The 27,468-nt window shown below is 40.1% G+C and overlaps 1 protein-coding gene across 2 annotated transcripts in view; it reads left to right on the top strand.

The window, feature by feature from the left end:
• Positions 1 to 27,468, top strand: part of ctnnbl1 (catenin, beta like 1) — an 86,740-nt gene that overhangs the window by 48,708 nt on the left and 10,564 nt on the right. The window contains exons 14-16 of one of the 2 annotated variants that reach the window (XR_003463832.1): positions 10,891 to 11,028; positions 11,801 to 11,873; positions 19,111 to 19,252. Coding sequence is in view for 1 of the 2 variants with exons in the window: in XM_027288551.1 (XP_027144352.1) it covers positions 10,891 to 11,028; positions 11,801 to 11,873; positions 19,111 to 19,199 (300 nt within the window). In the remaining variant the exon portion in view is untranslated. Of the gene's footprint in view, positions 1 to 10,890; positions 11,029 to 11,800; positions 11,874 to 19,110; positions 19,471 to 27,468 lie in introns of those variants that run through there. The other variant, XM_027288551.1, reaches the window with a different exon arrangement.

The raw sequence follows: 27,468 nt of genomic DNA, 5'->3' as shown, positions 1-27,468 counted from the left end.
TTTTGGCAGATAAGATGCGCAATTCCACAGTGTGTCACATCCAAAGCCATGAGGGAAGAGACCAAAAAAAAACCCCATCACAATCCTGCTGATAACAATATGACAGTTTACAGAGAATTGGAAAGCTTGATAGCTGTGTGTGAGGGCCCTATTGAGCTGTCTGCATGTGTGTGTCTGTGTCTGTGTCTGTGTCAGTGCGTTGAGCTGTGGGCTAGACAGACCGATGGAGGGATACAGATAGAAGATAAGTGGCCAGGCAGGGGATAATGGCTTCAATGGGGAGAGAAAGAGCATCCTGTCATCAGAAAGAGAGGAATCCAAAAAAAAGGACAGATAGATACTGTAAATATTAGAACAGGACGTACAGTTAAAATAAGAAAAGTGGATGGTTAAACATGGCAAATTCAGGGGAAAATGTGAGATATTAGAAGGAGGAGAGAAGGAATGGGAACGGGAGGGAGCGAGGTGTGGGTGGGGACAGATAAGTGTGCGATTCCTATCTAAAGATGACTGAAGATTAATTTCTCAGACAGACCTCGTGGTGGGATTTCCAAGAAAAGGCCAGACAGTTTGACATTTTCTCTCCCTCCCTCTTCTTTTTCTCCTTTTCTCTCTCCCTGTCGTCTTCTGTGGCTCTCTCGTCTCTTCCTTCCGGGATGGCCAAAGTATGACTTTGTGATACCCTAGTGATAAGAAACCATGTCTGCGTGTGCGGCTATCTTTTGAAGCCACACAGTCGGCCTTCCCCAGTTCACAGGCTTACAGTGAGTCAGGTGGACATGAAGCAGAAAGTGATAATATACAAACATTTCTGGCACAGCAGCAGTTTCCGTTGTAACTAAAAAAAAAAAAGAAGAAAAAAAGGGGCTATTCAAGGAAGTTGTAATATTTTATCAACTGTGCGGCGCACATGTCAAAACTCTCCAGGCTATTACAGTTATGAAAAGTTACATGAATATGTAATATACCGTATGTATCAATGGAATAGACTCTGACTCTGCCCTGCTATGAAAAATAATGCTGGTCCAATGGTTTGGCATTGCACTCCTACAACTCTAACACAGACCTTTGATGGTACAAGAAAGTTAAAAATCAATGCAGAACCAGAGATATTGTCTTTTTTTTAGTCCACGCGTTTTTCTTCCTTGTAAAATCCCACAATACGACTCTACCACCGACAGTTCAAGCTTGGACTTCAAGCAGAAGTAAGGAGCGGTTACAGAGGGCTGGTAAACTCACTTCCTTACACTGACTGATCTTTGGGTTTTGGACTGTCAGTCAGACAAGACAAACAATTTGTACACACCATGAATTTAGAAAATTGTGATGGGCATTTCACACAATTCTGTTGTTTTATAAAAAAGTAATTGCTACATTAATTGCTAATTAAAATAATTGATAGATGCACTTCTAAACTTGTTCCACGGTAGCTAGACCTCATTAGGACCGGTGACATCGGTTCAATTCTGAATTGTTACGAAATAACTAATGGATAGATGAACATAGATCGAACATTTTGATTTTTCTGGTTGGTTTATGACCAAATGGTGCTGACATTAGCACCGAGTACATCCTGACACATCTGCTAACACAGCTGCATGGCCCTTATCTCATTTTTCATTAGAGACATATGTTAAGAAGTATTAGAAAAGAAGAGAATTGTAAAAATGTGCAAGATGACGCAGATATCTTTTTGTCGAATTAGTTCAAGCTACAGTCGCGAGTGCAAAACCTACAGTATGTGTTTAAGCATGCAGAATAATCTCATATTTAAGATGGGGTGCATACTGATGCATCAGTAATATGCAGCAAAGTCTTTGTGTGAACTTACTCATCATCAGGTGCAAAAAAACAGAAGTCATCCCGAACGTCTAGACTGAGCTGAATTCAAACACACTTGATTTCCCTTCATGAAGCAGCTTTATCTCACAATTTCATCTTACATATGTAATCCTTTTTTATAATCCTTAAAGTCAGATATTGTTTTGCAGTGACCTAATTTTTAGGCTGATTTCAAGAAGTAGTTTAATGTCATGATTGTTTAGTTGTGTGTAATAGTATTTTTTTGCAGCGTATTTATTTCTTTTTTTAATGTATTGAGAGTGTGTGTGGTCTAAAGTGATACTGTTATGGTTCAAAGGATTGAGCAAAAGGCTGCGGTTTCATGCCTACTGGTAAAACTCTAATACTGAAAAATACCCAGATGATACCGTAAGTCTGTGCGAGTCAAAGCTTCCACCAAATGTCACGTTATGTTAAATAAGGCGATAAAGACCAGCAACCCAGTTCTGTCCGGCGCCTCAGCTGAATCGGCTTCCGTCAGCAGCGGTGTTTTATCTCTCTCTGCTGTGCTTTTTGGTTTTCCCCTAGTTAAGCCTGTTTTTAAGGGGCGGTAAGCAAAATGTTTTTCCTCTGCAACATATTACCCACAGATTTCTCAGGAGGATAGCAAGGGAAAAAAGCTGCTGCTGCTCTTTCTCTGCGTCTCCAGCCCGGTCCCTTTTTAATAAGCTGCTTATTTTCCTCCCACCTTGGTATCTCTTCTCTCCTCTCTTTCTATCCTCCTGATGCGCTCCTCTCTCTCTCTTGAACCAGCTTTTTTCCATCCTGCTATATTTCTCATTTTTCACTCCCTCTCTGTTTCTTCCATCCCTCTTTTCTTTTTTTACTCACTCACAACATCCATTACTCTTCCCCACCCTCTCCTCTTAAGTGTCTTGTTTTTCTCTCTCTGCGTGGTCTCCTTCATTTTAACGTCGTCCTTTGTTTTTTCTTTATTATTGCACCTCCCACATTCCTTTACTTGGTGGCGGTCCTCTCATCCCACGCAATTCCACCTGTCTTCTCTCTGTTTTAATCCTCCCTTCGTCCTGTTTCTGTCTTGCTTCCACATTGCCTCCTCCCTCCGTCACTCCATCAGTCTTTCTCCCTGCCACTCTTTCCCTCTTCTTCTCTCCTTCTTCCCCTCGAATGCAACTACTCTCACCTCTCGTTCTCCACCTCGTTTCCTTTCAGACCTTCCCTCTGCTCTCAGCTTGTTGGTAACAGCTCTCGGAGATTGATGAAGCTCAGCAAAACATGGCTGAGGCCGACCTCAATACTGTAAAATGCCTGAGTGCATTTTCCTAGAACCTAAGCACCCAGTTGCTCACTGTGTTTTGTGTGTATGTGTGTGACAGTGTGTGTGTGTATTTTCTTTACTGGGCTGTAGCAAAAGTGTACAGCAGAAATGGGCTGGTTTACCATTGCTGACAGTTGACATTTTCAAAGAAAGTCTGTGTTAAGTCGAAATTGGTTCTGCACTTGGATGTGATATATTTTGTTTTCTTAAATGTCTTTCAAGAATAAATGCTCTCTTCCTCCCCCTCTCTCTCTCTGTCTCTCTCTCTCCCTCTCTCCTGATTCATACACACTTCCTCGGTGAACTTATGTTTGTCTGCGTCACAGCTCATCTTCCCTTCATCATTGCAATCTCCTCTGCATCCATCATTCCTTCAAAAAATCGCAGTTTATTCATTCATAAGTCGAGGACGTGAGTGAACCAGTTTGAGAAATGTAGTTCCAAAATGTGCTTACTCCTGCAGCGCAACCAAGCACATTTATGTTTGGACTGGTTCTTGGATCGCAGCAGAAATCGGCGTGGGGGAACTTGAAAATGTCTGAGTCCTGTGCTTGCAACAAAACTGTAAGAGCTAATTAGTTCTGGAAGAAATGGTGATGGTTTTTCAAGTACAGCTGCTAATTCATGTTATTTTCATCTTTATCCAGTTTTCTGTATCTGGTTTCTGTATTGAAGGTGCTTATCAAATCTGAATCGATTCAAGTCCCTTACTGAATCTGTTTAGATTCAACTCCAAAACTAAACTTACAAAGCTGTAGCCGTTCAATGTAAGTGAAATCTGTAGAGTTAGAGGACAGGACTACAACCTAAAAATGCAATTGGCACTTGCAGTACTCTACTGTGAGCTTTCTCCAGGTACTAGAGCTCAGAGCTATCAAACTTAAATTATTGATATTATATGAATAAAATGTTAACCTGGAGAGGGAAACTGCCATGACGTGATCAGCTAAATCTAGGCTAGAGGCGACGTATGACTCAGTTTGTGCTGTGAGAGCCACTAAAACACCCGTAGATGTTACAGAGTGGAGCTTCTGTCCTCACAGAATGTCATTGCCAGCTAAACCTGAGAAGCCACTGCCTGAATGTCTTAAACGGTGCTTTTTGCTATTAAGGTAAAAGATTTGCTAACAGATTTGTTACCATGGGAGCTCAGCGAATCTGTGTTTTGCCAATCCAGTTATCAGAGACTAGATAAATGCGAGCCCTGCAATAAACTCTTGAAGCTTGGCAACCAACCTGTGACCATGACAATTAAGTCCACCTAACTAAATCCAATGACATCCTATACAACGGCCCTAAAATACACCCTATGTCACTGTCTGAAACTGACAGCTCCTATTGGACAAGCCGTCTGTCAGTCAGTCGTTACAGATTTACAATTAGGGCTGCCTGCCTTGTTGTTGATAGTGTTGGCATAAACCTCCACTTTGTGCCACAGATTTCTAGCGCAGCATTGCTTCACCCATTTGTCCACTGAGGCCAGATGAGATGAGATGTATGCTTCACCAGAAGTGTTTTTTTATTTTCACAAGAGGAAAGACCTCAAAGATGAAGACAAATGAGTTGGTTTGGCAAACGCACGTCTGGTTAACTTCCCCCACCTCAGATAAAGAGCAGCACCTCACTAAGCTGTTCTGACTGAACCATCCAGAACTGTCTCTCACACAGTGGATGAAACAGTCCAGAACAAGTCATGGTCAAGGTGTTAATATGACATCTCAGAAGACAAATTACTGATAAATGATGATTAAGTGCAGGCATGTTGTTTGGAATCAACACAAACTGTTTTCCACTGCCCAAAACGTTTAAACTTCAGCACAGACTGAATGACATGATGTTCTTGGTGGCAAATACCTCCTCCATCCTGGTAATACTGCGTGTTTTGCTTTGCCCCACTTTGTGAACAAAGTCTAATTGATATGTGCTCAAAGCACGGGGCTGTTCTTTTTCTGGGATATTATCATAATTTGAAATCAGCGTGTTGTTTCGCGCTCTCGCAAAGTTCTTCAAAGTTTTACCTCATTATCAACCTTTGTGTCTCTGTTTTTTAATGAGGATATCTAACCTCTCTCTTTCTGGTGTTTGCATTATGTCCTACACACACAGACACACTCTCTCACACTTAACGCTCACACGCACACACACACACACACACACACACACACACACACACACACACACACACACAGTCACAGTGGGTTTTTGCAAAGTGCTGACAAAGAAATCACTTTAATTCTGCGTCTAAGCATCCCAACGGAAAAGAAAGCACAGGAATAACAACCAGCCACACACAGACACACACACACACACACACACTCTCATACACGGCTATACAAAATCCAACACATATATTAAGGAACACATGCAAAAAATAGTTTGTGTTCAAAGACACACGTTTCTTATACATATGTCTTACACAGACACACGGTTTCAGATATGCATAACACTTGCAGTGCACACAGTCTTCCATTAATCATACACACCCCAACACACAAACACACACACAATGCGGCAGAGTTACAGTAAAGGGACTAAGACTGAAAATCACTGCTTATTACTTTGTCTGTACTGTAGCCCGGCTGCCAGGCTCCCCTGAGGTTGCAGTAATTGACTTGTCCAATCCCTCCTTTCAACACGTTATTCTTTCTCTGCTTCCGCTGTCCGGTGTTTGCCAGAGGGACCAAACTGCCACACAAAAGATATTGGCCACAATGTCAAAACTCACGAGTGTACAAAACTCCGCCCGCTGTAATGAATACTGCCACAGACCCCGCGACCGCTCGCGTTTTAATATCCCGAATGTCCACTTCCACTGCTCACAATAATGAATATTTAATGCACTTGTCATGGTTCAAAACCTTCCAGTCCCCATACAGATTCGAAGGTCCAGCTTGATTCATCACGTATTGAATATTTTTTTCTTCATTCCTATTAAATGAGGCTTCCTGGAGGGAGCAATACTTGACCTTATTTGAAAAATTATTTTCTTTTTCTTTGTGACGAGGCCACTCGTTGCTACAGAGTATGAAGTTATTGCATGTGTCAAGGGTTACATAATAACTGTCCCACATAGATGATATTAGGTAGAGCTGCAACAATTAGTGGATGAATTCATTAGTTGTCAACTGCTAAAATAACGAGCAACTATTGCAACTGTTTTGTCATTTCCTAAGAACAAAAATTCTGATTTCCTCTCTGACATTTTGACTGAAAATCTTTTGGTTGTAGAAAAAAACAAACAGGACATTTGAGGTGGTGAAACCAATCAACATTTTTCATGATTTTCATTGTCAGAAATGACAATAGTGACACATTCTTGGTGACACAAATAGATTTCCTTTGGTTTGTGTCTGGTGCAATTTCTCAGAAACTGAAACTGAAATTGTTAAAACAAATTGCTACAACATAAACCTATAGTGTTTTTAAACGAGGAACATTGATGATATGTTGATTATAAAAGTTCATACTTTGGACAAAACTTTTGTTGTGAGGATAATTTGCTCAGAACCATAGATGTCAATCTCATGGTAGCACTTGAGGAACATTCACTGGATCAACAAAGTGATTCAAATATCTGAGGAACATAAAATTCTGTAGAATTAAAATAAAAATGAAATTTTTTTTATTTTTATTTCCAACAGTTTGTTTGAGCCATAGCTGAAAATACGTCCAGCATTTTTTTCACTTCACACCTCTACAGGGAGCTGATCAATTTTGAAAACAATCCAGCTGAAGCTGGATGCTTTGTTTCAGAGCTACAATTTGCATTTATGTGGTTGAATGCTTTTCAGGACCAGCTCTTAACGCTCCCACACTTGTCAGTTATTTTGATGGTCTGTCTGATGAGCACTTTGGGACAATCTAACTCTGCGTGATTCCAACATAACAGAGTGGTTATCATCTTAGCTGTCAGTCGTGCTGCTTTTCAGGCTTTCTAGCTCATTCAGATGGTAGCAATATGGAAAACTAAGAAGCTGTTCCTTTATGCTTTTGCATGCTGCTGTTAGTTACTGTAACTTTGATCCTCCATTGCTGATGTCTCTTGGTTTTCTTTTGAGAAGTCACACTCCTGGACAGACATTGAAGAAAATTTTAATTATATATGATGTTTGGGGTCTATATTTGGGTAGCTCGTCTCTCCTTTAGAGGTGGAGCTGATGAAGCACTTAAGACTATATTAGTCATTTTGACAGCCACAACTTTCTCCTAGGCTGATTCTTTGTGTAGTAAATAAACTAAAGAGAGCCTCTGACTGCTGGGTCACATAGAAGAAATAATACAGTCTAGGTACTTATATCTAAATCATGACACAAAACAACCAGTATGATATTAGAAGTAAATCATGTAAACTAACAGCAATAGGATGTTCTTTTTACTACAAGCCTGTAAGACATCATTTTTTTCTGAATTACTGAAGGTTAACCAGATGAATCCGTGTGGAAGCTGTTCGCTTCTTGTGGTTTCACTAATTAAATCCTCAGTCATGCAGCATACATGTAGATGAAGTGTGGTAGACTGAACAAAAAAGGATTTATTTCAAAGCCTCTAGACTTCTTTAGTATGATCTACCTCACATCACTAGCGTATGAACCCACTTCACGGGCACCATCCATCATGTCCCACATGTATTCAACACCAAGCTTCACTACCACTTAATAAATCAATCAGACTTTATTTGTATAGCACTTTTCATACAAAACATTGTAACACAAAGTGCTTCACACAATAACCCCCCAACAACGCTCACACAGTTTGTTTTACTTGATGACAAGGTTTTAAATTCAGCGCATGTAGTTTCATATTTAGTTTTCTTTCTCTGTGCTTCAGTACCAATAATTAAAACTTTGGTTGGAAGCTGAATCTTTCAAGCATTTACCCATTACTTTGAGTTTGTAGAGTATGTACACTGCAGTCGGCTTATTGTACCTGGTAGCTTACTAGTTACTAATGTAAATCAATTGCATCCGTGCGTCACACCAAACTGGATGGTTCTAGTTTGTTTTGTTATTTTCACTCTATTTTTACTCCACAATCATTCCATTATAGAAGTTATTTCCTGGGGCTAATGTATCTGTGGGGAATGATGGTCTAGATGAGGACTCTCCATCATCCTCTCTTAACTTGTCTCAATTAATTTCTGATTGCTGACACATTCTGTCAGTACGTACATCATACATCTAACTACAGTCACATCCCTCTGCCGCTGAGTCTGTCGCAGGAACGCATAGATATGCAGTAATTGAGTTGTCCAAGGCCTCCTCAGAAAATGCTGCTAGCTTCGTGTGATTGGTGATATATATAATATATCTATATATATTTATTTCTTTTTTTTAACCATCCATTTAACACAAAGATCTATACCTCCTCTATTTATAATTGGCTAACCCTAACCAACCAAACTAACAAAGGTAATGAACACTGGCCAATCAGAGGCAAATTAGGGCGAGTTTTTGTGTAATGCCGTTGGGGTGAAAAAAAAAAATTAAAAATGGCTCCAGGCAGCTCTTCTTTGCAGTGGTGGCCATGAGCAGTAATTAGGGAAGAAAATGCAAACACAGGGTATGTGTTGCACGTGTGCATGTTGTTCACTCTCCCTTGGGTGTCACATGTATATATATTGTGTCCTGTCTGTTATCCTACATCCTGTGTATTGTGTCTTTGCTGAAGTTGGCTCATGGGATCTGTGTAACTTTTCCGCAAGCTACTGTATTGGCTTGAATAATGAGCAGAGTTGTCTTGGAAACTGAGGTAATCTTTTCTCCTACAGGAAAGAGAGAGGAAACACAGTTTACATTCATATAGCTTTTTTTCAAGTTTTTGCATCTTTAATGGGTGTTGGTTGACAGCAGCAAGGCCAAGCTTTGGGACTATTTTACAATGCGATAAATCTCTGCTTTGTAATAAAACAGAATTCTGGGCCAGTGTTTTACCCAGAGGACACACAAGAGACAAATGCCCTACATGCAGTGGCTTTATGATAGGCTCTTGTTTTAATTATCTGCATTGTTTTGCATCTTTAACAAGCCCCACTTTACACCATACAGTAGGGCTTTGTTCTAAAGGTACGTATTTTTATGTCTTCGATCAGGATGACATCTGGCTTTCAGAAAGCGATGTCACAAAAATTGATATGTGGTTTTGCATCTCAACTCTGCAACCTGCAGCTTGAATGGTTTTCCCAGAACAGACCTGTACTGTAGTCCTCAGGAGTTGCCCTTTGATTGAGGCCTGTTAATGAGCTGAACTTCAGCTATAATTGGGTTTTACAGTGTAATCGATCTTTAAGGACAAGGCCTTTTGAAAGTTTTAATTTTCTCTGAGATTAAATCATTGGGATGTAAATGTCATGAGTGGTACCCTTTAGCTCGACGCTCAGAGCTATTTGTTTTCATTAGCAATGCCTTGAAAAGTTGCCCTTTTTCTTGATTTACTGTGTCACATACTGTCACACATTTTCTTTTGTTTTTTTTGTGTTGAGCCATTCTCTCTATGCAGATTGAGCATATTTTAGTGAATTTTTAGTGGAGTTAATTATAGTCCATACTGAAATTTGTGTCATCAACAGTGTTGTAGCACTTTTTCTAAGGCCTAGGTCTTGTCTTGGAATCGACTGCATTTCTACAATGTCTAATCCTGTGGGGATGTCACTTAATTGCCTGTGCATTCTCTGATTTATTTGTTAACTCTCTGGCAGGAGTCATCAGTCCAATAGAACACACAGTGGTTTATAAATACGTCAAGAAAACACTTAATGAGATTACTCAATGTGGCAGCCATGCTTCACCCAGAGTTTTCATGGATATATTAGCTACCTAAGTATGCTATATACTGTCTGTTCTCAACCCCTCAAAGTTTTGGTCTTGTCTCACTCTTGATAAACTCTTTCATCTTGGTTTAAGACTTGGTCTCAGATCAGTTAGTTATGACTACAGCACTGGTTGTAGTCTTTCTAAACTGATTGCACGAGTTCTGGTAAGCTTTAGTTAATGTATGAAATGTTCTATGAAATAAGACATAGACTGTTCAAGAAAGGTTACATCTTAATGTTAGAAATACATTAAGCCTCCGTTTGCTTATAACAGAAGTCATTAGAGCTAAAAACATTAATTTTCCATCCCCTTTTTGACCCACCATGTCTTTTAGCGCGCATCTTTACTGTAGCAAATGAGTATACTGTGTGTACAAATTGCAGGGGTCCACGAGAAAAACAGTGTTTGTTTTCCTTACTGCGGTAATTTAAGGTTATGTATAGCCGTAACCTTCCCCCAACTGTCCATTGCGTCGAGGTAAAACTCTGACAGCAAAACACTTAACACACTGTCTGTATTGCTGTACTACTCCAGTGGCTTACACTCCAGACTCCACTCTCCCCCTCAGGTCTGCTTCTTAATCTCTAATGATGATTAATGTGGGCTGTGTGTGTATTGGCAGCACCGTACTATTGGCATACTGACAGGGGTGTTAAGATGGATAACTATGCAAGACTGTGTATGTATGTGTGAGTATGTTAACACCGAACACTGCCCCCCCTTCCTTTTTTCAGCTTGACTGTGAAATCAATTGATTTGTGTCTGGTCAATGGAGAAAATGGATTTGGGGAAAAAGCTGAAAAACAACGCCTTAAACTTAGTCTCTGATATTCTGTGTTTGTTGAATTTGTTTGTAGTCGGCGGAGAACAGAAGAAAGCACATAAATTGAGATGTATTCCCCCCGAGCATGCATAAAAACATGCTCTTTTGACTGTGTTTACTTTGTGTGTTGTGTGCAGGAGATGGTGCGTCGGGGGGAGATCCTGGACGACGCCATGGAGGATGAGTTCTACCTTCGACGCCTGGATGCCGGGCTGTTTGTCCTTCAGTTGATTTGCTACATTATGGTGGAGATCAGCAACTCAGGGATATCACAGGTACACACACACACACACACACACACACACACACACACACACACACACACACACACTGACTCTGGCTTGTTAAATGAGTTTCCTCTCTGATTAATTATTGTCAAGACATCTGATCAGACAAATTATAAAAGCAGACAGGAATCAGATGGTTATTTTCAGCACTTCAGCCAAGTGGCTTATTGACTTGGAGAACTTTGAATTTTCAAATTCACTTGTTACAGCAGCTCACAATATACAAGGTGGATTAGAAAAATACTTTATAAATAAATAAATGGGGGCATCTTGATGGTCGTTCGCCCTCTCTTTGCTTTCCTGTCTGTCTTCAGCTTTAGCCCGTTCGCCCTCTCTTTGCTTTCCTGTCTGTCTTCAGCTTTAGCCTAGCTTTGCCTCCTCGCCTCAGCATGATTTCCAGTTTTTCCCACAGCGAGTATGCTAGCGCTGACAGCTGTGCTTGACTGTAAACAAAGAGAGCCTTGGCTTTTTTGAAGGGGTCACCCAATATATCATGAAGTAGTCTATATAATCTCCATCGCACACAAAACAGAGCGAGATTGGTTGGCAAAAAATCGAAGTACTAAAGATACTAAAAGATACTAAAAACACAGAAGTGTTCAGAGCTACTGTAACTGGCTGCCAACCACACAGCATCAATGTTAACCAATTAAACAAGTCAAAGTATATATTTATATACTGATTTCTTGCAGAATGATTTTTTTATTTTATTTGAGTCTGACTTCAGTATGCTGCTGATCCTCTTCTTCTCTACTTTTAGCTGCAGCAGAGGGTCCATCAAATTCTCAACCTGAGAGGAGGATCTGTCAAAGTAGTGCGCCACATCATGAGAGGTAAGTAACTTTAGTTTCTTTAAAAAGAATTTCTTAAATAAAATCCATCGCTCACCTTTAGTAACAAAGAAATAAAGATGACGCAAACAGTTGGGGGATGAAATACTGGTACATGTTTTGTGATGCGGCTGCTGGGAAAATCAAATTTCATAATTTCAATATAACAACATAGACATAACTTTTGCACTATTGTCATGGGTGTTACTTCTTAATATTCTTCTTACTTACTAGTAAATTGATTCTAATTAATTCTACTTTCTCTGCAGTAATTTGCTGTTATTGCAACACTTCTATTGCAATACTTCAGATTTTTCACAACAGGGGATTATGCCCCCCCCTCCCTCCCCACACACACACACAAAACAGGCCTTTAATATGAGACATGGAGGAACTGTGAATAAAGTGACGTAACAGCTTGATAAAATGTGTTCATATCTATAATTGGATGATTTAGACATAAAGTCTATGTTAAACGCCTGTCTCAATTGAAGGCTTTTCCTCAGTGAAGGGGCACAGTGTCATCTGAAGTAACGACCTCGTGCATTTTTTGTTACTGTCAAAACACATACCATCAATATTTTAAGACATTTTTTCTGTTTATGTTATGAATGAATGGCTGGAAGGATTTTTCCCACACGGTTTTACTGTAGTTTGACCCTCCTACGTTGAGGAGGATGAATGTAAAGTGTGGATCCTGAACAGATCATATCTGACATCTGACACTCAGTGAAACAGGATAAAATAATAAAAATGTGTATTTTGGCAGAGTAAGGAAACACACATTATACACAGAGTCTGCTCTTACACATAAACTAATTCATTTTATTGAAACATTCGTCTTAAAATCTTGTTTCTGAGTGCTTCTCGCTCTGGCAAGGAAGCAGCTATAATCACTGCTGTTTGGCTATGTTTGTTTGATAGGAAGCCCATACTGATCGCCTGCCAAAGTGCCTCTGTTGGAAATTTATATTACTGTGAATAATGTCATTCTTTCAACAAAAGAAAATCTTATTAAAGCCACTATTTTGTCCATTTTCACTCTAGAACAGTACATCTCTTTGACTTGTATACATCTGTACTCTGAGCTTTAAATGGTCACATTGTCCACTACTTGTGGTCATCAGGAGACCCACTGGAGGATAGGAACATTAGATATAATATGCAGGTGGAAAACAATTTTATTTTAATAAAAAAGCAATAAACATTAAAATCCAGCATTCAAATATGCAGGTAAATGTGTATATACAAGTGCTAATTGTTTTTATTCACATTACCTGTGTACAGATGGTAAAACAATACGCACGAATGCACCCTGGTGTGAAAATATGCATTGTAATTCAATCATATTGTCACCGTGAGAGAAGCAGAAATTGTCTGTCATTCATTGTTTTGTTTTTTTCCCCCCGTCCCAAAGATTTTCTGTCCTGTCGCATTTAGTTTTTTTGTTTGGTTTTCAAAGACCTGGCAGGTGTGTTATTTTCTTCCCTGTGTGACATCCATCCTTCCTGTATCATTGTCGGGTAAAGCTCGTGGACGAACACACCCTCTGGCTCTCGGTGGCATGTACCACCATAGATAGAGCCATCCGTCACGCATGGCGCTGCCAGCGAGCGTGGCAAACCTCCAGTCCTCACTGTGTGCGTGTGTGTGTGTGTGTGTGTGTGTGTGTGTGTGGGTGTTTGTTTGCTACTCTCATCATGTTTGTATGTTTGCATACATGTGTGCCTTGCTTGTCAGAGTAGCTTCTAGAGTATGTTTTCACCTACTAACATGATTTATTTTAGTTTGTTTTTTACATTTCAATAAATCTAAAAGCCTATGTAGGTGTGGTCAGCTTGCATATTGTATTTATACGTCTCCTTCCATGTCTGCATTTAAATTCACGTCACAGATTGTGTTTGTGTTTGTGCGTCTGGACTGTGTAAAGCCATTCCTACCCCTGCTCTATATGTGTGTATGGCTCGTAGTGTGTGCCCTCACCCTTTCCATTAGGCCACGATGTGGAGCCCTCTCCTGTTACACGTGCCCCGCCCGCCCAATGTGAAACTGCAGAAAAAGGTTAAACATATGCAGACTGTGTCGCCGGCTCTGCCGCCTTGACCTTAATGGCTTTAGCTCGCTGAATAAGAAGCAGCTCTGCAGGAAGGAAGAACATTGATTCCACTAATGTTGTGAAAACCTGCTGTGAGGTTTTCCACTCCAGAAACTTTAGGTAGATTATGTCACAGGTAGTTAGACGAAATCTTAGAGGAGTTAGACTGTTTGAAAATGATCTGTCCTTTTTAGATTATGCTAACAGAGATACTACAGCTTATGATGAGAAGAGGAATCAAGGACATTCAGGTGATAGAAAATGTACTTTGTGGTGGACTTGTTGCAGTCTACATCTCTAGGTAACACCACAAGAACAAGTATAGGGATCTGCCCCAGTGACGAGCTAGTTTACTCATTTGCTTTGAGGTCAGGTTATGCTCAAAAGAAACTGGTCTGTACATAGTTGGTCTGACCTCGACAGAAGGCAGAAGTGTTTTATAGCTGTTCTAAATGACCCCACTCGAAGGAGGAGTGAAAAGCCAGCCGCCATAAAGAGAAGGAGATGAGACATGATATCATTTAAATACAGGGATAACTGCATAGTCCCTTTGGGAGGACATTCAAAGTGTTGCACTCGAGAAGTGACAGAAATAGTTGAGTCAAGAATGAAAAAAGAGAGCCAGAGAGAGAGAGAGAAACCCTGGCTCCTTTCTCACCTCCACACAGCTGGCCAGGCGGTGCGTGAAGTGGATGTGAATGACTGATCTCGGTTATAGAAAGTTACAGAACTTGTCGGACGAAATGCAGTTATAGTGATGAAGTGCTGCACTGCAACGGTGCGGCCTTTTTGATTTGTTCGCTACGCGTGCTGTACTTGTTAATGCCGACGATTTTCTTTGAAATGTCTTGGAAACTTTTTTCCCGTCAAACAGCTGCAGATGTCTAACTAACTGTAGACGTACAAATGAGCTGGTGACTTTTGTCAAGGTGACAGAGGTGTGTTTTTTTGATTTTCTGGCCTGTTTCTCGGATCTTCACATCGCAAGACTTCACGCTTAAGATCCATAATGCAACATAATGAAACATTAAAAGAATTAATCGACAAGTTTGGGTCGTTGACGACCTCTGCTACATTTCAAAAACAATATGGTGGTTTGATTAACTTCTCTGCCAGCTGTCCTTAGTGCAGCTGGATCAGACCAGTTTCAGACTGGTGTTTCAAATGAGCTGTGGAGTCCCAGCTGCGGCTTTAATCACACTGTACGTCCTACAGTGTGTCCCTATCCTTGGCTGCTGCTGCTGCTGCTGCTGCAGATACTGCTCCTGGAAATGATTCTCCTTGTACTCATGGCAGATCAGTCCCAGTCACTGACCTGAGTAATGGCGACGCTCAGTACTGTATTGTCCTCTGCCGTGTTGCCGTGGTGACAGAAGGAGAAAGTAACCAGCATGCCAAAGAAAAGGTTCTGCAGAGAGTTGAAGAGTCACAGATTCTCTGACCTTTCTGTCTGTGTGGCTGACTGCACCGCCATTTATAGACATGGAGACACACACACACACACCGGCACAATGACAGGCTGGCAATGAAAAAGGCTGTATGTTTTCATGTTTTCGTTGAGTCGCTCTCTTCGTGTCCTCTTACCTGCTTTTCTCAGTCAACCATAACATTCTGCCATTTTTTTTAACTTCAGTAACATCTCACACCTCTGTGGATAAAATTCAAATCCCAGGCGCTGCCATTCAAGGTTGCTGCAGAAGCTGCATATCTCTGTGCCACTGCACACCTCCATACCTCCAGATAGTGGTTCAGCCTTACTCCCAACCTTGTGGTCTTTCTTAGCCCAACTGTCCTCAGAATACCCAATGATGGAGTGACCTCTGTATTCAGAGTTGGACTACTGTCACACTACGTGTCTTTTGACCTGAACTCAAAACTTTTGTCTCAAGAAACTGTTCACGTACCATTCTGGTCTGGTCTGCCTCTCTTCGGACTCTGCTCATGACTTAAATACATATCTACCCCATTCATTCTTTATTTTGTCATGCAGTGGTAGAATGTAACATGCAACAAGTATACTGTACTTGGAGACATTTAGAGGGACTTTTACTTGATTTGGGCTAAGCTACCAAACTCTATGTGAAGAGGTTCAAACTACATCTTGACCACCATATATTTCTGCACAACCAGTACTTTTAGTTTTGATACCCTGGAGATAATAGTTTTTCTTTTTACTTTCTGCCACTGGTGTCATGCAACATTATGCTATCAGAATCAGATGATCAAGTGGTTTGATCCCCGGCTCCTCTGTGGAGGAGGTGTATGTTGTGTAGTGCAATGCTGAAGTGTCCTTGGGCATGATACTGAACCCCAGATTGCCCCAGAAGTCTGTGCCATCAGTGTGTATATGAATGGTTAGCTCCTAACTAATGATACATGGCAGCCAAAGCCATCGCTGGAGTGTATGTAGTGTAAAAAGCCTACAAGACTTAAAAGGCGCAATATACCGTCCATTTGCAATGCAATAGAGTATTTTTATATTTTACTCCACAGACATATACTCTGCAAATTTATAAACACACTGCTTTAGTCAGTGGGCTATAGGCTCAGTCACCATTCTGTTAACTAATTCAGCCATAGACAGTGACTTAACAAATATTAAATGAAATAAATAAATATCAGTTTGAGATAGCCACTTACACAACTCTGCAATTTTTTAAACTTGTTTTCAAGTAGCGCCCTTGTGAAATGTAATCTTGTTGTCAGCTGAGTACCTTGAAGGACTACTCTGCTCCAGAAACCCTGGGTCTTTTTGGTAGTTTGGTAGTCAGACGTGTTTTAAATAAACCTTACATATTTAGTAGGCTAATGTAATTTAATAAAAGCAAACTGTGAAAGAAGGTTCAACCTTTCCTCTCCATCAGAAGCCTGCTGTGCTTGCCGTAGTTGTATGAAGTTGGTGTTTTCCTGTACAGGATGTCTTCACTTTCAGTTTTATCTCCAATAAACCAGTAGCTTCGTTACAACCTGTTCATCCCAGTTATGTCCCAGGTTGTAATAAACAGGAATATCTCTGTGTTCTTCCAGTTCTCATAAAGGCGAGTTCATATGAGGGCCCTCTTCAGTCCCATTATGTCTGTCATGTACTGTCTAATATCAAAAACACCCCCCCAAAACAAACCTCCTCGTGACTTTGACAGGCATGTTTCGTCCTTCTAAACCCCGTGGGCTCTTGCCAGGAAAGCCCCCTTCATTCTCTTCTCCCTGCAGTGTCTCCTGGAAATAAGTAGTCTTTTTCATCTTTCTGTCTCGACAGCCCTGGGTTTAATGTGTAATCCCTGCCTCAGAGGCTGGCTGGCTGGGAGAGAGAGAGCGAATGCCCGGACACCACTGGGGCTGCGGCAGCTGCAACTTTCTCTTTCTGCGCATTAGACTCTCAAATCGACCGTCTGACGGTCTCGAAGGCCTTGTGTGGGAGGCAGACGTAAGAAATCAAGAAAACAGTCAAACGCTCAGAAGCACACAATGAAGTGTGATCACTGCGCAGTACACCTGGGCTGGTTACTGTTCACAGCCAGAGCACGCAGGGTGGATCTCAGCACAGTCAGTGCATAAGCATCTTTTCAAAGGAAATGTCATAATTTGACTTTTTGTTACAAAGTTATGGACAGACTGGAGACTGTTAAGCCTAGAGTGCAAAGCTTTTGAGTGATGGTAGCTCTTTATTGCTGTGTCTCTGCTTTGTCCCATGAAATACAAAAATAGCTGAATTCCTGTTATTCATGAGCGAGTGCAATGAGATCAAATGAAAATGTTTTCCCCTGAAGTTACAGCATCTTGTTATTTCTTGTTCTAATGATTCAGTGTTTTAAGTGGAGGAAGGAGAGATCATTTCCCACTAAGGAACAACACTCAGGTTCACTTTGTGGCAGTTAGTTTGTGGCAATTTATTGGAAAATTGTTTGGGTTGTAACTAAATATGGATACATTAATCAGACATGCTTAGATAAGGCTGTCTGAACAGATACCGCTTTCCCAGCTGACATAATTTACCACCAATGTAACACAGCTTCTTCTCGCTGTCGTCATATATACCTTGCTACTATCAATAATTCACATTTAACGGTGGTGTCTGGATCTGAATAGATATCCGTAAATTTATCTAGAACCCATACGAAGAATTGCTAACACATCTTACAAACTTGGCAGTGATGTGTTGGCGAGCATCTCAAAAGCAAATAGGCCAAGGGAGCTTTTCAGAATTTTTTTCCGTGTACACTTCACTTTCACCTCCTCTGCCATCTCCTGCACAATCCCCCCCCTTTTTTTTAAATTGAGCTATTATGGCTCATTTTCTGTCAATAGCTTTCTCATTTTTCATCATAGACACTTCAGACCAACTTCATTCATCTGGTCCTCCTCCCATTGCACACAGAACCTCCAGTTTTAAAAGAATATCATGCAACCCGGCCGACCACAATTCTGATTTGTAGTTTTCCACTAAACTAATAACGTCTAGTGCGAACCATGTCCAGTTTAAGGCTCCTCGTTGTTGGTCACATGACATGAATGCAGTTGAGTGACCATCACTAATAGAAATGTGTCCAGTACCGCCGATGTGCTGCATACACCAATAATTGGTCTGTAGTTTATTTTAGGGGTCAACCACACACATGTATTTGCTATTGAAGCGAAAATAAATAAATAAATAAATAAATAAATATATTATTTTTAATTTTTTTCCACCCCTTCTCTCGCAGCTAATGGAAGTAAACAGGACGTGTTGATGTGTGACTGTAGCATAATCTGAATATATTTTTGTGACATAAACAGATACAGTCACTGTGTTTCCAGGGCTGTGTACAAAAAAAAATGTGATGGCACTGATTGACAGAGTATTAATCAGTAACTATTTTGATTATTAATCAATAGTTTGAGTTAATTTTCAAGTAAGGAATGCCAAATATTTTGGGAGAGGATTTGCTGCTTGTATAAAATTTGGAGTCTGGGAGCGTTTGTCGTGTTCAGCTGCTGTGCTGTTCTACGTCATCTTTCTCTCAGGAGTTCTTTAAACACACAAAGACACTCACCTCTCACTTCTTGTTTTCATCCAAGGATGTTCTCTGTAACCTCAAAGGTCAAACAGCCGCCAACGCCTGTGCTGTCAGCTCAGCTAATCCTCTGACTTTTCTTTGTCTTTGGCAGAGTACGCTGAGAGCATCGGCGATGGGAAGAGTGACGAGTTCAAAGAGGCTGAGCGGAAGAGGATCATGGACCTTGTAGACAACTTCTAAGCTCAATTTCTCTCTCCCACTCTCTCTCACTCACACACACACACACACACACAAACTTAGCCATACACAAACAATATGTTCTCACACGTGGGAACTTTGAAACTTCACTGTTCTGATTTGGGACTGATGGTGACTGTGACCAAAGAGCTAAAAGGCGGTGGTCTGTTTTTCTGTAACATGCGGTCTAAAATCACTGGGTATGTTTAAATGCACAGTAATACTGTGATCATCAGTCTGCTCAAAGCAATCATTTGTTATTTACTTATTTTCATAGCTCAAAAAATCTGCGTTACTTTTCCACTTTGACCTTTACGTTGCCTGCATCTTTGACATCCAGAGTGCAGAAAAATAAAGGCATAATTTGCATTTTTAATGAATTTAATCTAATTCATCTAATTCAACATTATCTCCTCGTTTAAAATTCAGTGATTGCCGTGCATGTAAACCTACTCATTGTGGAAACAGTAGGAGTTGAGTGTGGAGAGAAATAGAACTGTAGCCGGACTGAAATACGGCAAACACGAGATGCTACTGTTTATTTTCTGTGCCGTGGTGTTGAACACTGCGGGATAATTATGGACAGACTTCGCACACTCCCTCGGCTCTCCCACTTTACCTGCTTTGTTTGTTTTGGATTTCCATGTAAAATATTTTCTAATAAAACATTTGGTAATAAAATCCCGATTGCATGTTTTGTTTGTTTGCCTAATGTCACGGTTTAGTAAGACCGGCACAGCTTGTTGATAACCATGTCTGCCTACGCTTGGTTACTGTTGCACAGAGGCACAGATGGAGACAGCAAACCTATATCTGCAGCTTCCTTTGCAGAGAGAGAGCGTCCTCACTGAAAGGCAGACCTGCTTCTTCTTTACTTGTCTGAACCCACCCACTGCTGGATCTCAGCAGCCTCCTGGAGTTCTCAGCCCACTGCTGTTTTTCTTTGTGACGCCACACATCAGTGTGAAGGTGTATCATGACAGAGCTGTATACACAGACATACTGTATTCTCCTTGTCCTGTGCTCAACACTATCTTTATGTGCTGCAAAAAAACTCAAACATTTCTAATTATTACTAGTGCGTGGCACTAGATAGACAGAGTACAACTGGCTTCAACATCTGGATGACCCTTGCTCTCACCCATAAGAAGCCACAGAAGAATTAAGGGCTGTTTGCTAATACAAGACAATATGAAAATGTATATTACAGTAAATGGTAATCGTTTTTATAAAGCTATAGTAAATGCAATAAGTATTTTACTGCTTTATTAGAGCATGACATTTCCTTTTTTGTGCTGGCTAAGTCTTTATGTTTGCATTTTAAATTGTACTTCTGGAATTGCCTTTAAGGCTGATTGGTTGGTTGAACATCGAGTTGCATTCATTGATTTTTATACCGTAGCAATCCTCTGTTCAAATGTATGCGATTAAGATGATTTTATTTCTAAGATTCAGCTAGTTTATTATAGTCATTTGTTCTAGTCTAATTATATAAAGTTGTGCAACAGGATGAAGACTGTTTGATCCGTGGAAATCTCCAGTCGGCTAAGTAAGAGGACTTTGATTGTCAGCTCCTTTTTCAAGGTCAAGAATGAACTGCATGGGAACATTTAGGTTGGAAAGTGATTCATATTCTTTAGACTTCATTAGATTAGTCTATATTTGTTAGCCGCTTCACGTTTATAAAGATTGCGTGCCTTTTTCTGGCTATGTAATTCAACTGAAGCTGATCTGTGTCGTGATGCAATCCAGTGAAAATCTTCCGAAAGTAGCGTACACTTAAACAGCTAGAAATAGATTAATTTCTTTTGATGTGGGCCCCTTTTTACGTGGCTAAAATACACTTTTCTGCTGACCTTGTCCACAGACACGCATTTCTCTGCTTCTGTGCCGAAACCACAGAACTGGGGGGCACGCTGACCGCTGTAGGTAACACACTGACAAATAAGCAGCTCATACAACACTTTAAAATACTCAAACTCAAACTATCTCTTTAATCTAAAGTCATGGGGAGATCCAACCATTGTAACAAAATGGAAATATATGATACACAGTGAGATATATGGATATTTTACCTCTCTTGTCTTTAGTTGGATGTCTTCTATTTGCTGTTTTAAAACTGAGAATAAGTGTCACAATGTCATAACCACTTGAAAGTGTGAAGCCATAAGCCATTGATAAGGAATTTGAGTACCATACATGGCACTTTTGCGCCTCTGTTAATGTTTTTCTCAGTATTTACATCCAAAAGCTAATGTGAACACTTTTTTGTAATAGGCAGCTCTTAACTCAGCACTCGCTTGTATTAGTGTCTGTAGTATAATTCTGTATTATTAATCACTCATTTAGTGTACCACGCCCTTTCTGGAACCTTGACCAGAATCCTGGCAGGAAGCAGCAGGGAGGGAACGAGGGGCAGCTCACTGACAGCTGTCACATCTGTTGCCTTTCCTAAGTATTTTTATGAACTCTAATCTCGCTCAGTAACAAGATGGGTAGAGCGGCAGGGTGTCGTTTGCATATTGTATTGGCAGAGGAGGCTCGGCCCCATGCATCTCTTATCAGTGATTATGACTGCGGCGTGTTTAACAGCGGTTGTACAGCAATTTCACAGCCGAGGGGAAGGAGAATAATTGTATTTTCCGAATGACTGAGTGCAAACACTGTGCACCGCTGTGCTTTTGGGCTCCTCTCTTTTAGTAGGGACTGAGAGGAGAAGGTATTCTGTTATTGAGAGTAGAACAGGGACATTGCACCTTAAAGCTTTGGTGTAAACGGGCCTCTGGGACCTGAACATCAAACCCGACTGTAACATCTTCATCTTGGTGAATTTTAATGACATACTGTATATATATTTGTTTTTAGCCATATTAAAAGATTCTATAGAAAGTGACTCATTCCCAGACCAACCAAATTAGATAGACTGCTATAAAATGTTATGAATTATAATGAACCTGTGTCTTTCCCTCTATAACGCTACCATCAGGTTGAAGTTATAATTCATCCAAACATTAGTTTTATGACCAAATACTTGGTGTGTCGATTAGCTCAGTTGGTAGAGCATCCGCCCCATGAACAAAAGGTCAGTCCTTGCTGTTGCGGCCCAGGGTTCGAGTCTGACCTTTGCTACATGTCATTCCCTATCTCTCTCTCTCTCTGTTGAAAGAGAACAGCCACTGTTACAATAATACTGACACATAACCTGGTATTGGAGCAATGGACTGAATTATTTATTTTTTTTAATCAGAAAAATCTGTAAACTTTGTTTTGAGTTAATTATGGTAATTGTATTTATAAAATAAATTATTATGAGAGAAAAAAATGTCCAGAATTTATGAAATATTAGTTTAAAATTGGGGCGGCATGGTGGTGCAGTGGTTAGCACTGTCATCTAACTGTGTGAAGTTTTCATGTTCTCCCCGTGTCCGCGATGGGTCCTCTCCGGGTACTCCGGCATCCTCCCGCAGTTGAAAAACAAGCACTCATAGGTTAACTGGTGACACTAAATTGTCTGAACATGAATGACTGTTTATCTCTATGTCCCCTGCAATTAACTGGCGACTTGTCCAGGGTGTACCCCGCCTCTTCCCCAATGTCAGCTGGGATAGGCCTCAGGCCTCAACCCGCGGGTCCGCGACCCTAGTGAGAATAAACGGTTACAGATAATGGATGGATGGATGGATAGTCAGTAGTTAGTACAAAGGTAGTTAAAATTGCTTATTTTATTTCACCCTATGGTGACGTGCCTCGCATGTACATGTGAGTATTTAATTTTACTGAATTAACATTTGTTAAATGGTTTAGGTGAAGGGAAGTTATAGTTTTCTGACCACAAATTGACATATAGACCTTGCATGTTAAATTCTACATTTTATTTTATTATGTAATTGTGTGAAGTCAACTGGAGATTTCAAAAAAAGTGCTGGTAACTCTGCACCTTAACTTCAGCTGGACATGGATTATAAACAAATAAAGTATTAGCCACTGCCAAACTACATTTTCTGCCAATTTACTGCTAATCTTTCCCTCTGTACCGTTGCTGCTCTTTACTTTTAACGCTTCACTGTCACTTTCTCTGCACACTCACTTGCTGCACACTGCCCTACGAAGCTCCGCTACTCTACGTTACGCTAACGTTACGTTACCTACGCTACTCACTACTCTAATACATAGACTGTGTAGAAGCTTGAACGTTACCTTTTACGTAGACATACTGCCTGGAAGAATTATCTTGTATGGAGTCAAATACAGGCCAGAAGCTTTGATGATTCAAGAAAGAAATTGTAATTGAAGAATGAAAACTGGAATAGTTAAGTTTAAATTTAATACATTTTAAGATCAGCATATTCATCAAGGGTAAGAACATGTTTTTTTTTAGTTTAAGTTTTTTTTATTTTATTTGTATGAGCCATGGTGTGCAGGATAAGTAATGGGAACTCCAAAATACAATGAAAAAAACGTTTAAAAAAGGTGTATTTAATATGTCGTTTTTTGTTTGTTTGTTTTTGTTTTATTATTTATTTATTTATTTTTATACCTGTATTTGTGAGCTTATGAAAGAATGAGCTTATTTTTTCTATAATGAATTAATCGAAATGAATGCGTTCATTTGACAGCCCTAGTAAAAACTTTACACTATACAGCAACTGTGTGAAGCCACTAGCCCACTGCTGTTTTCCTTTGTGACGCCACACCTCAGTGTGGAAGGTGTATCATGACAGAGCTGTATACACAGACATACTGTATTCTCCTTGTCCTGTGCTCAACACTATCTTTATGTGCTGCAAAAAAACTTAAACATTTCTAATTCTTACTCGTGTGTGGCACTAGATAGACAGACGGATAGGACGGTACAACTGGCTTCAACATCTGGATGACCCTTGCTCTCACCCATAAGAAGCCCAGAAGAATTAAGGGCTGTTTGCTAATACAAGCAATATGAAAATGTATATTACAGTAATGAGTAATCGTTTTTATAAAGCTATAGTAAATGCAATAAGTATTTTCTGCTTTATTAGAGCATGACATTTCCTTTTTTGTGCTGGCTAAGTCTTTATGTTTGCATTTTAAATTGTACTTCTGGATTGCCTTTAAGGCTGATTGGTTGGTTGAACATCGAGTTGCATTCATTGATTTTTATACCGTAGCAATCCTCTGTTTAATGTATGCGATTAAGATGATTTCATTTCTAAGATTCAGCTAGTTTATTATAGTCATTTGTTCTAGTCTATTATATAAAGTTGTGCAACAGGATGAAGACTGTTTGATCCGTGGAAATCTCCAGTCGATAAGTAAGAGGACTTTGTTGTCAGCTCTTTTTTCAAGGTCAAGAATGAACTGCATGGGACATTTAGGTTGGAAAGTGATTCATATTCTTTAGACTTCATTAGATTTGTCTATATTTGTTAGCCGCTTCACGTTTTGGGCCTCTTTTCTGCTATGTAATTCAACTGAAGCTGATCTGTGTCGTGATGCAATCCCAGTGAAAATCTTCCGAAAGTAGCTACACTTAGCCCCTTTTTATGTGGCTAAATACACTTTTCTGCTGACCTTGTCCACAGACACGCATTTCTCTGCTTCTGTGCCGAGACCACAGAACTAAGGGGCACGCTGACCGCTGTAGGTAACACACTGACAATAAGCAGCTCAAACAACACTTAAAATACTCAAACTCAAACTATCTCTTTAATCTAAAGTCATGGGGAGATCAACCATTGTAACAAAATGGAAGTATATGATACACAGTGAGATATATGGATATTTACCTCTCTTGTCTTTAGTTGATGTCTTCATTTGCTGTTTTAAAACTGAGAATAAGTGTCACAATGTCATAACCACTTGTAAGTGTGTGATTGAAGCCATAAGCCATTGATAAGGATTTGAGTACCTACATGGCACTTTTGCGCCTCTGTTATGTTTTTCTCAGTATTTACCATCCAAAAGCTAATGTGAACACTTTTTTGTAATAGGCAGCTCTTAACTCAGCACTCGCTTGTATTAGTGTCTGTAGTATATTTCTGTATTATTAATCACTCATTGTGTACCACGCCCTTTCTGACCTTGACCAGAATCCTGGCAGGAAGCAGCAGGGAGGGAACGAGGGGCAGCTCACTGACAGCTGTCACATCTGTTGCCTTCCTAGTATTTTTATGAACTCTAATCTCGCTCAGTAACAAGATGGGTAGAGCGGCAGGTGTCGTTTGCATATTGTATTGCGGCAGGAGGCTCGGCCCCATGCATCTCTTATCAGTGATTATGACTGCGGCGTGTTTAACAGCGGTTGTACAGCAATTTCACAGCCGAGGGGAAGGAGAATAATTGTATTTTCCGAATGCTGAGTGCAACACTGTGCACCGCTGTGCTTTTGGGCTCCTCTCTTTTAGTAGGGACTGAGAGGAGAAGGTATTTGTTATTGAGTAGAACAGGGACATTGCACCTTAAGCTTTGGTGTAAACGGCCTCTGGGACCTGAACATCAAACCGACTGTAACATCTTCATCTTGGTGAATTTTAATGACATACTGTATATATATTTGTTTTTAGCCATATTAAAAGATTCTATAGAAAGTGACTCATTCCCAGACCGACCAAATTAGATAGACTGCATAAAATGTTATGAATTATAATGAACCTGTGTCTTTCCCCTATAACGCTACCATCAGGTTGAAGTTATAATTCATCCAAACATTAGTTTTATGAACAAATACTTGGTGTGTCGATTAGCTCAGTTGTAGAGCATCCGCCCCATGAAACAAAGGTCAGTCCTTGCTGTTGCGGCCCAGGGTTCGAGTCTGACCTTTGCTACATGTCATTCCCTATCTCTCTCTCTCTCTGTTGAAAGAGAACAGCCACTGTTACAATAATACTGACACATAACCTGGTATTGGAGCAATGGACTGATTATTATTTTTTTTTAATCAGAAAAATGAGGTTAATTATGGTAATTGTATTTATAAAATAAATTATTATGAGAGAAAAAAATGTCCAGAATTTATGAAATATTAGTTTAAAATTGGGGCGGCATGGTGGTGCAGTGGTTAGCACTGTCTCACTGTGTGAAGTTTTCATGTTCTCCCCGTGTCCGCGATGGGTCCTCTCCGGGTACTTCGGCATCCTCCCGCAGTCGAAAAACAAGCACTCATAGGTTAACTGGTGACACTAAATTGTCTGAACATGAATGACTGTTTATCTCTATGTCCCCTGCAATTAACTGGCGACTTGTCCAGGGTGTACCCCGCCTCTTGCCCAATGTCAGCTGGGATAGGCCTCAGGCCTCAACCCGCGGGTCCGCGACCCTAGTGAGTATAAACGGTTACAGATAATGGATGGATGGATAGTCAGTAGTTAGTACAAAGGTAGTTAAAATTGCTTAATTTATTTCACCCTATGGTGACGTGCCTCGCATGTACATGTGAGTATTTAATTTTACTGAATTAACGTTTGTTAAATGGTTTAGGTGAAGGGAAGTTATAGTTTTCTGACCACAAATTGACATATAGACCTTGCATTTAAATTCTACATTTTATTTTATTATGTAATTGTGTAAGTCAACTGGAGATTTCAAAAAAAGTGCTGGTAACTCTGCACCTTAACTTCAGCTGGACATGGATTATAAACAAATAAGTAATTAGCCACTGCCAAACTACATTTTCTGTCAACTTACTGCTAATCTTTCCCTCTGTACCGTTGCTGCTGTTTACTTTTAACGCTTCACCGTCACTTTCTCTGCACACTCACTTGTGCACACTGCCCTACGAAGCTCCGCTACTCTACGTTACGCTAACGTTACGTTACCTCGCTACTCACTACTCTAATACATAGACTGTGTAGAAGCTTGAACGTTACCTTTTACGTAGACATAGCTGGAGATTATCTTGTATGGAGTCAATACAGGCCAAAAGCTTTGATGATTCAAAGAAAGAAATTGTAATTGAGAATGAAAACTTGAAATGAATAGTTAAGTTTAATTTAATACATTTAAGATCAGCGTATTCATCAAGGGTAAGAACATGTTTTTTTTTAGTTTAAGTTTTTTATTTTTTTGTATGAGCCATGGTGTGCAGGATAAGTAACGGGAACTCCAAATACAATGAAAAAACTGTTTAAAAAAGGTGTATTTAATATGTCGTTTTTGTTGTTTGTTTGTTTGTTTTATTATTATTTATTTTTATTTTTGCTGTATCCAATGAACCGGAGCAACCAGTAGGAAACCCACTGTATTTCACTGAGCGTTGATGTTTTTTTTTTGGGGGGGGGGGGGGGGGGTGTACAGG

The sequence above is a fragment of the Larimichthys crocea genome, chromosome XV (genome assembly GCF_000972845.2).
Source record: "Larimichthys crocea isolate SSNF chromosome XV, L_crocea_2.0, whole genome shotgun sequence".
In the NCBI taxonomy this organism is placed as follows: Eukaryota; Metazoa; Chordata; class Actinopteri; family Sciaenidae; genus Larimichthys; species Larimichthys crocea.
This window is presented reverse-complemented; position numbering and strand designations above follow the sequence as displayed.